Raw genomic sequence first — 12,630 nt, 5'->3', positions numbered from 1 at the left:
CCCAATTTTTGAACATTTTACAAAAATAAAAATGCATCCTCATGCCCAGTAGAAGGTGTTTCTATGTTTCCCAACCTCAATGGCATCACTAGGTTTGGTGTCACCCTGTACAGTATCTCATGGTGTCATACACACACACACACACACACACCCATGATCTCCTCCCAGACCACACCATACAGAATCCTTGGTAATGTTTTTTGTACTAATGTTACTCATTCATCATAATTCCTGTATATTACTGAATGTAATGGTAATAGTTGTGACATAAACAACTAGTAAAAATATAATTACACCTTTAAATTAAAATATACACACAGCCAGAATGCATTTACATACATATAGTTTCAAGAGGCTGAAGTGAAAATTTGGTAAAATGTGATGCTTTTAAAGAAAAAAGTGTTTTTTTAAAAAAAAATTAATTTTAAAAAATTTAAATGTAAAAACTGAGACCTCTCCTTTCTCTTCCCACTAAACCTTACTCCACTCACGCCATCACTTCAGCATTTTAAAGGGAGACCGGTGAATGCCATAGCCCATTTCTTCCCAAAAGAAGATGTCTGAGGAGCAGTGCTGTCACCCTTCTTAGGGTGTCGCCTGGTGCGGTCCACACTTCTTGCACACACACCTCAATGATGCTGCTGCTCAGCTTTTTTCTTTTTTAGGCCCAGGAGAGAACTTATTAAAACTAGGATGTAAATTGAAGCATTAAAAAAAAACACCCTAGAATCCTGTCTCTACTAGCCAGCATACTCGAAGGGCAGCCTGGAGTGTCATGGCCCTGGAGTGTCATGGCTCCAGAGCACCACATTGTCCACCATTACCTGGCCCTCCATTGTGACATCAGGCAACCTTTTGCATGCGTGTCCCACTGTTCTACCTGGCATGTCTGCCATCCCATCAATCATTTTGCTCTGAGGTCAGAATGAGGTGCTCAACCTCAATCAAATGGCTGGGCACCACATTTTGACTTCAAAATGAACGACTGGTGGCAGTGGTGGGTGTTCCAGGTGGCACAGCAGGAAGTGCATGTGAACAGTCACCTGTCATTGGATCGGAGAGCTCCAGATCTTCTGACAAGATCTGGTGCAAGCGTAGACTTTTTGATGTAAAAAGATCTTGTAGCACTTTGAGACTAACTCAAAGAATGAAGTTGACAGCATGCACATTTGTAGACTTCAATCTACTTCCACAACTTTTTGAAACATATATTAAGAGGGACATACCATGGGTTCAGTGCTGAATGGGCCCAGGCACCATCCAGTCTGTTCATATCAGACTCAGGGATTGGGCCCTGCATCATCTGGACTAACTGCCGACCAGACAGGAGGAGGCCGGCTTATTTGGGCTGTGGATACAAGGCCCAAGATGTAAATTTCCGCTTTAATATCCTGGTTTTACAAAATCCTGCAAAACCTAGGGCTGCAAAAGTTGGGGATTGGGGAGATGGACAAAATTGCCTCTACATTTTCTTTCAGTATGGGAGGGGATTCTGAGGGTCCTTCAGGATCTCAAAAATGGGCTTGGTGGCAAACTTTGCTCTCTAGATGTTATTAGAAATAAAGAAGGAAGAAAAGTCAGTTCTGTGTTCATCTTAGCATCTGCTTCTACCCCACATTGAAATCAGTAAGAAGTGATTCCAAGATTTTCAGATTCAGTTGAGGGAGGCAGAAATGCTTTTGTTGCTTCATTTAAAGTCCACAGAAGTCTCTGGTGATTTGCATTACTTTTGGCACAATACCTCAAAGATGTGAACTTCATGATTTTGAGAAGGATAGGAAATAATGACTGGAAGGGAGGGAACAGAACACCTAATTCAGAAAGAGAGAAGTACAGCTTTGAAGTCTCAAAATTTTTCCCTTGGCTCAAAGAACTATTCATTTGCCTGTTAAAGAAAAAAAATGTTGTCTGTGTAGCCCTTACTACTTACAGAGATCTTGGGGGGCCTAGCATTGTGCCTGTAAAGTGATAAAGTCTATATTTACTATGACAGAAACTTACATTTCAATTAAGGTAGGTTACACACAAGTAGTTGCTTCCATTTAGATGTCGAAGAGCCTGCTTAGATTAATAGTTCTTAACACATCATTTCATTTATAAATGTGGTATAGCAAAGTAGAATAATTGGTTAACTACAGAGAGTAGGCAGTTAACCAAACTTTAATTAATACAAATCACTTAAAAACTACAAGTGTATTCACTTTGGTTAACAAACCCTTTGACTGACTTGCCTACAGCCTAACTGCAGAATTAATACAGTATGACACCTCTTAATGGTCATGGCGCCTTCCTGTGGAATCTGGGTATGTAGTTTATTGTGGCACCAGAGCGCTTTGACAGTGAAGGTTAAATATCTCAGAACTACAAATTCCCGAATTGCATAGCATTGGGCCATTCAGTTAAAGCAATATCAAACTGCATTAATTCTGCAGTGAACAATCAGTCTCCATATCCACAGATTCTTTATCCATGGACTCAACCATCCATGGCTTGAACACTATTCTCATATATATATTCAAAAAGGAAAACCTTGATTTTGCCATTTTATATAAGGGGCCATATTTACTTCTATTGTATTTAATGGGACTTGAGCATTCACGGATTTTGTTATCCTCAGGGGATCATGGAACCAAACCCCAGCTGATACCCAGGCCCCACTGTAGATACAACTTTGGACAACTATGGCCTGTTACAGACTGCCAAAATAAAGCTGCTTTGGGTCTCTTTGGAGGTTGCTATTTAATGATGCATGCATCCTAAGAATCCGGAAGCTGCACCAAAGCTGCACTCCAGTGCTTAGGAATGGGTGTGGCTTTGGTGCGACCTCCGACTCTTAGGACCCATGCATCATTTAAATAGCATACCTCCAAAGAGACCTGAAGCAGCTTTATTTTGGCAGTCTGTAACAAGCCAATAACAATTTTCACCTTACTGTAGTGAATACATGGCCCATTATTTTTTTCACCTTGAAACCATGTTCTTACTGTATAGGCATTCTTGTGATTGTGACTGCACAATCTGTTGTCCACTGAAATTTACACTCTTGACAGGGTTCCCAGGGTACAGGCTGAGTCTCCCTTATCAGGAATTCTCAAATTCAAAATGCTCCAAAAACCAAAAACTGTTGTATGGGTGACAGAGATAGTGATATTTGACTTTCTAATAGTTCTGTGTACATAAACCTTGTTTCATACACACAGTTATTAAAACATTGTATATAAAATTACCTTCAGCCTGTGTGATAAGGTACATATGATACATAATATATTTTTCATTTAGACTTGGCTCCCATCTCCAAAATATGTCATTAAGAGTAGGCAAATATTCCAAATTCTGAAAAATAAAATCCAAAATCCAGAACATTTTTAGTCCCAAGCATTTCAAATCAGGACTTAACCTGTAAAAACATGACAGCAGTTCCTGTAGAAGAGGAGATTTTCAGCAAATACTGCTGTTCACATGAATGCATGACAAGCAACACCGCTGAAAGTCCTTCTTTTAAGGAACCATCAACAGGATGGACTACAGAGTTTTCACTCTGTTTTTGTTCCAGCACTGTGTAGGGATTTCCACAATATGTCCACCCACCTTGAAAGAGATGAAAACATCAATGCGAAACCATTTTTTAAAAAAGTGGATTTTGTTATATATCAGCCCCATGAAACAGGAATAGGAAGGAGAAAGTTTGTTAACATGTCTGGAAAATAACCGAAACAGAGATTCTTGACTATATCTATTGGGGTGGAATAGAATTCAGGAAGAGGGACAGACTTTTGTCAATAATCTGGGAAGAAAAAAAGAAAAACACAATGTATAAACATATACAAAACATGCAATTTATTTAGTAGCATCAATAGATTAATTAGAAATGCAATTCTGTTTAAAATGAAGATGATTAGTTGTATTGTCAGCAATATCCTACCCTTAACTTCCTCCTAGGATTTGAAGTTCTACAATGTGTTCTCTGTGGAATAGAGCACCCTCTGCATAGAATGAAGTATTTATGAAACATTTTTAGAGCAAGAAGGATTTAGAATATATAAGGAAATGAAATACTGTATAGGAAAAGTATTCATGAGGGAAGGAATTTGGCTCTTAGTCTAGGACTGATGCACATTGCAGCCGCTAGCACTCAAGAAACTAGAGCTGTGACTGGCTAAAATGTCATCTCCCATCCCACTGTTCCCTTTCAAAAACATAAAACATTCTTTTGATAGTGGATGGTTTTTTAAATTACGGTTTTAAATTAAGTTTGACCTTATACTCTTTCCTTTAAAAACCAATGAAATTAAGGACAGTAGGAGTTCCCCCACAAATTCATAAGAGGAAATAGCAGAGAGTTTCCCAAATACTTGCAAAGTTCTTTAGAATTTCTCTGGATATTTATGAATGTCTAGGAGATGTGAAAAGGGCATTCTTCCGCTTATACTTCTGGACTATGGGTACAAATTGATTTGAAATTCAGGGAGTGGGAGAGGTTGAGTTTTTGGCTCACCTTAGTGTAATAGAGATGTCTCAGGCATTTCTTTCTTGCCTTTTTCTCATCTAAAAACAAACTGCTTTATTGTATCTGTTCCACTCAGGGAGGGCCACAAGGCTTTCTTTTTCCCTTTTGGGACTGGGCTGAGAAATTTGGAACACTCTACATCCTGTTCCAAACTTATATCTCAATCTCATCTTTGGGTGGTTGGATGTTGCTTTACTTCAGTGCTGCCTTTCCAGATTTTGAGTTTGCTGAAAATTGTGCCAAATTCTATTTTAAAAAATAAAATAAAAATAAAAAGCCCCAAACTTAATACTTGTTTTCTTTCTTCTGTTCTTTACATTTGTTCTCTTTTTGTTCACACACTTTCTTTAGTCTGTCTTTTATTTTCTATTAATCTTCCATTCATTCCTTCTATCGCATGCTGCTCTTTGTATCCTTCTTTTTCTAGACCGTCTCTCATCCAGGTTCATCTTCTCTCTATTTCAGAATACGTATACAGGGCTCCCCCGGGTTACGAAATTAATTCGTTCCGCGGCGCCATTCGTAACCCAAAAAGCATCGCAAGCACGCCCCATAGGCGCTAATAGCGAAAGCCGCGATTTGGTGCGAAAAGCGCCGAAAAGCACAAAATTTTTTTCGTAACCCGAAATAACCTTCGTAACCCGGAACAGTTTTTTTAATGGATTTTTTTCGTAACCGGAAATTTCGTAACGCGGCGCATTCGTATCCGGTGGTACCAGTGTAGAGAAAGAGCAGATTGTAATACTACCAAATACAGGCAAGGACCCAGGGTAGTTAACACTCTGTTGGAAATGTGACAGGCTTCCTCCCATTGTATCTTATCCAAAGAGGTCACAGATAGAGAGCACCCAATCCCACACCAGGGATCAAACTCAGTTCTGAACTCTTCATCATTAGTCCTGGAACCTGAAGAAGAACTAAAGAGATGGCAGGGCACATAAAAAATTAATTCTGGAGCACCTCTATGGAATTTGAAGGCTATCCCTTGGGAAGAATTAAAGCATTAGGGCCTTGAGAAAATTCAAGGGGAGATGGAATCACCAAGCTCATTACAAGCCTATCAGAGCCTAGGTGTTCAGTGCTGGGGAGAAGCAATTCTACAGAGAAAACTCATCTCACCTAGAGTTATAAATCCATGTTTGGCTACTCAGATTGTGTTGGACATTTCCAGAATGGCCTAAACCTCCTGGTCATGACCTTTCTCTAGTTACTTTTCTTAGTAAACACCCTCCCTGACAAATTGACATTTTTTCTTCAGACATTACTTGTTTGCTCAGAATTTCCTACTCTGCTTGAGACTAATAGAATTCTGTTCCATCACTACTTTACTACAACTGTTCATGAGGGTTTTTTAAAAGTGAAATTCTAGTCCTTTTCAAATGTATATCTCATATGCAGCACTCTGGAGTTATGAGGTGCCACTACTGGCCTTCCTCCTTATATGTTTCTTCCCTCCAACAGAGATGTGCACATACAAATTTTGGAGAAGGATGCTCTGACTGACATTGTGAAAGGGTTTCCCTTTCACTTTTCCACATGTCACAATGCCGTTTTCATTTTTATTATAACTGTCTTCATTTTCTTCTTTTTATTCTGAAGTATTTATTATCCATTCATGAAGCCTATTCCATGATCTTAGATCACAGTCTGGGGTCTCTTTTAATTGTAGGGCTAAACTCTAGAGATATGAAGTAGTAGCAACAAATGTAAACAAGCAGTAAAGGAGGTAACTGTGCCAATGCTTTCCCTTCTCTGATGAGTAATCATACCAGAAGCAACTCACTGGAAGGAGCTACAGCTATAAATGTGTTAGGGAACCCACTCTTCTGGATCTTTTGTGTTTAATTTTGTTTATTTTCCACTCTGCATCACCCAAAAATGGATGTGGCTTAGATGTATTTTCCTTTCAGAATCTGTCTTTTTCAGTGCTGTGGTATGAGTTGTAGATGAAAGAGTATATCATACAATGTGTACATTGGAAAGTGTACATAGGAAAAAGGTGTTGCATTAAAATAAATGTTTAGACTTACTTTAGCTAATGGCAGGTGTGCAACACCAAAATATACTTTTTAAAAATGTGATCTTACCCTCATTTTTAAAAAGAAAATGTTTTCACTAGAAACATATAGCAATACAGGGGCCCTTGTTATTTGGTGGGGTTTGGTTTCCAGGACCCCCCCCGGTGGATAACAAAAATTGTGGATGCTCAAGTTTCATTAATATAATGGCACACACAAAATAGTGTCCCTTGTATAAAATGGAAAATTAAGGTTTGTTATTGGAATTATACTTTTTGGGAATATTTTCAAGGCTTGCATGCTGAATCTGTGGATAGGAAGGCCGTCTGTATGCAATACCAAATACATTTCTATACCGCTTATCATGTGCACTTAAACACTCCCTAAGCCTTTATAATATGTAAGTCAATTGTTCCCAACAAGCTGGGTACTCATTTTAGTGACCTACGAAAGGATGCCAGGCTGAGTCAACCCTGAGCACCTGGCTGGGATTGAACTCACACGCATTGTGGTTTATGAGTGAGTGGCTGCAGTACAGGCATTTACCACTGCACCACAAGGGCAAATCCATATGAAATAGACTTGGCCTGGAGGTGGGAAAAAGTCCACTTATTGCAGATGACTTGACAAATATGCCTCTATTCCCATATAAGCTTGAACTTGGGGATTATCAACTGCCTGAAGAAAGGAATCAGGAGTGATTGTGTAGCAAAAAGAGCAGGATTCATCCTCATATATTCAGATCTCTCCTCCCCCCACCCTCCAAAAAGATCTGGCTCCTAGTTTTATGTGTGCATGCCCTTTTCTCACATCTTCGTCTATCAGTGATAGCAGAATTATTTAATTCTAGCTGGAAGCTATTTCATAATCAGAGCTGCTAAATCAATCAGACTTTTCTTTTGGAAGAGTGTGTGGACTAGTAACAACATCCTGTTGTCTTGTCTGTTTGACCAGCATACAGAAAGCATCTGTTTTCAAAGGGGTATAATGCAAATCTCAAAACAATGTCGAAACCAAATATGTGACTACTTCAATTAGAGATAGCGCTGGAAATCCGAACATGAAAGTTTAAGATAAGAAACACAGTTCTCCACCATTTGAAATGGAAATATGCCGTAGGTCCTTAGCCTACTTAATATATGTTCAGTTTGTGTGCAGAGCTTTAAAATGTATTAGGAGGACCAACTGGTGTGATCAGAGATCTGAAGGTGGAAATGTCTTGTCAAGTTAATATTTCATTTCTATCCTGTTGATATCTTCGGGTTATTAAAGATTCAGCTTGGTGTTGAAATATTGATAATACTCTTTCCTTGCTTATTTCATTTACTCAGTAGTATACTATATTTAATATTTCTTAATGAATATATTTATTAAAGCATGTGTTGTAGCTCATTTTAATAGATGCATGAAGGTGACCCCAGAATGTCCAGTATGGATATGTAAATAAAGACTGCACTCTACTTTTTTTTGGTGGTACTGTAGTCAGTGGCGAGGCCACACATGATGGTAGTGTTTTGCGCACATTGGAGATGAGAAGAGTTTGTAGAAGAGGGCGGACAGTTATCTGTGGTCCACATAGTCCATCCTGGCAGACCAAATTTGGCATGCAGGCAGGCTTGATTTAGGAGGAAGAGCTATCCAACTGGAAATACGGCTTCTTTGGAGAGCCAATTTCCTTTACTGAGCTCTGATGAAAAATTGGGATAACATCTTTTGTTCTTTAATCTGATTAGTTTTAAGATTACCTTTATGGTGAATAGGTTGTAACTGATATGTATTATCATCAAATAAATTTTATGACTTTTTCTTATTGCTCTGTAATGCTTTACATGAGTTCTATCTATCCAGATTGGGAAAAGTACAATAATATGAAGAGCAACACTGACTTTTATAATTATAATACAGTGTGCAAATCAATCTTTTTCTAGCTAAACAGCCTGTCTAATCTTTTACTAAAATAGCTTTTAAAACATCTAGAGAGCTCTAAAATGATTTTCATTGTGGTATTCATTAGGTTAAAAAAGCTATTCACTTGGTAGCAGCATTTTTAGATGTCCTTGTTTTATGGAACACATGTGCCCAGTTATCATGTTAAACATCTACACTGCTTTAGGCAGTGTGCCTTCAAGTCTATGGGTGCATAACCATTCTTAATATAAAAATATACTATTTTTATTAATCACTTTTAATCATTTACAATTTTTTAAGTTTGAAGATAGAACTCCATCCTTAGATCTTTCCTGGGGAAGCACTATCAGGGGGGAGGGATATATATTTCATATCATAATGATATTAATTTGTACCAATGCCAGCCTCTTAACAATGTGGTCTATAAGGTATTACTTCACCATTTTAAAAGAAAAAAAAATGAGGAATAGAAGTGTAAGTCCAGATCTTTATACTCTTTGTAGTTATGTATAATGTATAGAGAGCGCCAATGTGGTATACTAGTTTGAGCATTGGACTATGACCCTGGAGATCAAAGTTTGATTCACTCCTCAGCGATGGGAACCCACTGGGTGACCTTAGCTGAGTCACACACTCTCAGCCCCAGAAAACTCTGTGATAGGTTTGTCCTAGGGTCACTATAAGTCAGGAATGACTGGAAGGCACACAATAACAACAACAATTTATTCATGCTCTCTTCTTTGCCTTTGCCCTTTAGACTGAAAACCTATAGAAATGTTCTTAGAATATATCCCTTTTGACTCAATAGGACACCCTCTCCCAGCAGTATAGCCATGTAGAACTTTACCGAAAGCGAACTGAAGAGTCAACAATCTCTACAATTATTCCACATTTCTGGACAGTGAAATGAAAGCCTCTTTTCTTTTTAGTTTGTGTGTATACTCACAGAGAGACATTCAGTTTGCAAATGAACTTTGGATACATATAGTACTTCTACAACTTCCTATAGTAGAGGTGGCCAACTATTATGGGTTGGAGGGGTACATTGCTCCCCTGGGGGACTTGGAGGGCTGCATCCTCTTAAAAAAAGCATTTATTTGTGCCAAATGCCCTCTGTGTTTTAGGCCTGAGGTGGATTTTTTTTTTACAAGAGGAAGTGACTCAGAGGTCAGCTACCAGATCACTTCTTCTAGGGGGAAAATGGCCTTTCCTGGCCATAAAATAGCTTAGCAGGTATTAATGTGGCAAGATTGCCCCCAAATCTCAGGAGTGCATTTAGAAGAACTGGGAGAGCAAAAACTGATTTTTTTTTTTAAAACCCTTTGTACCTTGACAGTCTTGGGGCAACAGGACAAGCCCTGGGGCTCACCTGAAGCACAATAAAAGGCGACAGAACAGTGGGTCCAATATATCTGGAGGATTCAGCAGCCTGAATGAGTGCCTTCTACTGCTTATATTTTCCTTTTTTATTTTCTTTAAATCTAAACTATTATGTTCTTTTTAGTCATTCGACACAATACGTCTTAACAGGTTCAGGAACAAAGAGAGCAGCAGAAAGGATTGGAGCAGTTTAGAGAGTGACAGGCAGTAGGTTGACAGTTATAGTCTGGGAAATTATAAAGTTAGCAAGGGCCATGTCTGAGTTTACAAAGAGAGGAAGGCAGCGTCTAGAAAGCACTCTGCCACTGCTTCATGGTGGACCATATGTCGAGGAGTCTTTGTTTGCAAAAATAATTAATGGGCACCAAATGTCTGAAAAATTGTTTTATTTTATTTTCTCCCTTGGCTGCTTTTAGTTTATGTCAACATTTCTAGTAGCACTATCATTCACATGTGGTCTAGCCATCCTCTTACACAGAGACTATCCAGAATTTTTCAGCACTAAGCAATCTTTAAATGTACTGCAGTAAATACTAAGGAGATAAGGTCCGTGTGGAATAAACTCTCATTTTCTCCAGTAAACACAGTGTGTAATAATAGTGTGCCGCATTGTTTTATCAGTTCATTTGTTATTTGCGTTAAGAGGACAATATTTGTTCCCAAATCTGAGGGACCCAGAGACAACATAGCCATATATGTACTAAGGATCTCTCTTTTCCACAGGACAAGAGTGATATTGAACAGTCTGTGCATGGAAGTGTGGATAGGGAGATTAGAGAACAATGAATGATCTTGAAAGCATTTTCATTCATTTGTTCAGGCACTGTGTTACTTTCTGAATAGCATAGCATTACACTGTCAGTTTCCTATATGGTGTGGTTGATGGAGACATGTACAAGGAGTCAAACTAAAGCAGACTAAAGATTATTATGCAATGAATGATCATGTGAATCAACAATTAATATAAGCTTAATTGATGGATTTTAAATGTACTACTAGTTATAATACCAATTACTGTCATATTTTTTCATATTCTTTCCACCATCACAGGCCCCTTCATGCTATGCAATATAGTGCTATGATTCCTCTTTAATTGTCATGATTTAGTTGCCTGGAATCCTAGAATATGGAGTTTAGGGAGGAGTATTTACAATTCTGAGACAGGGAGTTCAATTATTGTGTTGCCAGCTACAAACCCAAGGATTACATAGAGTTCAGCCATGACAGTTAAAGCAGAGTGACAGTAGGGTGTAGTGTGAAGAGGTCCCTGGGGTCCAGAGGCTTTTCAAAATCCAGGTACATTTGCTTGTCCAGAACTAAAAGACAATCTTTTTAGAATATATTTTGCAACAGTCTTTTAAAAACTCTCTTTTCTTTTTATTCAATAAACAGTGATTCCAGAGTTTATTACTCAAGTCAATACAGCACTGGAGAATTTAAGCAGGAATACAATTCACCTGTTTGATGACAATCAGTTTGTTGATATCTCTAAGAAGGTCTATGACACAATTCATGATATTAGATGTTCAGTTATGATGATTCGGGTAAGTGTCTTTATCCTTTCATTGATTAGCAGTTAGCACAATTTTATCAACCACTTTGTTGTCTAGCATTCATTTGATTGTGAAGTAAACATGAACTGGGCAAATATCAATTCAAGAGATAAAGCCTTTCATAAGAGGCATTTGTGTTTTGTTTAGAGAAAGTGAATGTAATGTTATGAAGTCATAACTGGAAGGTGTGTCATAGAGACTTCTGTCTTTTGGTTCAGAAATTGTCTGTTTTTCCAATGGTGTAGGAAGGAACTATGTAGCAGGAATGTGTTTACCGATTTCATTATCACATGCAAAAATGAAGAATTTCAAAACTTTTCTACCCAGTGGGTGAGACAATGGGAGGTTTCATTTTTTAAAATACTCATTTATGACACACACACACACACCCTAACTTGTGTGGAAAATCTTTTTTGTGTAAATGATTTCTTCCTCCCTGCCCAAGTTTCTGAAACATAAAAATAGTCTCACGGTACTTAGCAGCTTGGGCTAAGAATGGCTCAATACATTTCATTGCCTGAACCAGAAAGCAAGAAGGAACCTGCTGTCATTTCATATACAACAATCTGGTCAAGTGGCAGTTGAGCTTCTCTAGCCAGCGTCTTTCACTGTTCCTAAAGTAGGCTGCTATGGGGGCACAGGCAGAACTTATGAAACACAGTTCTCTTCTCCAACACTATGCTCTGATCCACCAGTATCTGCTGTCTTATGCAAGTTTCTCACTCTGTCATACAACAAATATTTGTAAAACTCAGCTCTTTATAAAGAATTGTCTATTAGTAAACGGTATAAACTTTAATCCCTCCAATAAATCCAACCGTTTATGCACTAGATTACTCTTGTGCATAACAAAGATGTCATTGTCACTTGATTATTTGAATACACACACACACACACACACACATATGAGCAAACTACTGAAGACAATAACATTGACTAGTAAATAAAGAGAGACCTATAACACTTTGAATACCACAAATGCAAAAGCTTTATTCACATGATCAGAACAGGATTTAAATGAGCATACTAGTGCATGCTAGTCCCACTCCTTCCATCAACACTCTAGTCACCTAAAGGGTAGCTGTCTGTAGAGGATCACTGCATGCACGAACCCTTTTTAGACTAGCATACTGCTCCTATATGCTTATCTTGCTACTCCTCTGAACACCCAAATAGAGATTTGTGCTTCCCCTCCATCCTAGCCATTGCCCCTTTCTCCTCAGGGGTGAAGGGGGTGGCAAGGAGCCGGGAGAAGTGCATGCAC

General features: G+C 38.4%; 1 protein-coding gene across 4 annotated transcripts in view; it reads left to right on the top strand.

The window, feature by feature from the left end:
- CTNNA3 (catenin alpha 3) overlaps positions 1–12,630 on the top strand; it is a 1,027,502-nt gene that overhangs the window by 834,632 nt on the left and 180,240 nt on the right. For all 4 annotated transcript variants that reach the window (XM_042459353.1, XM_042459352.1, XM_042459355.1 and 1 more), the window contains one exon: positions 11,206–11,357. In XM_042459353.1, coding sequence (XP_042315287.1) covers positions 11,206–11,357 — 152 coding nt within the window. The remainder of the gene's footprint in view (positions 1–11,205; positions 11,358–12,630) is intronic.

The sequence above is a fragment of the Sceloporus undulatus genome, chromosome 3 (genome assembly GCF_019175285.1).
Source record: "Sceloporus undulatus isolate JIND9_A2432 ecotype Alabama chromosome 3, SceUnd_v1.1, whole genome shotgun sequence".
NCBI classification, from domain to species: domain Eukaryota; kingdom Metazoa; phylum Chordata; class Lepidosauria; order Squamata; family Phrynosomatidae; genus Sceloporus; species Sceloporus undulatus.
This window is presented reverse-complemented; position numbering and strand designations above follow the sequence as displayed.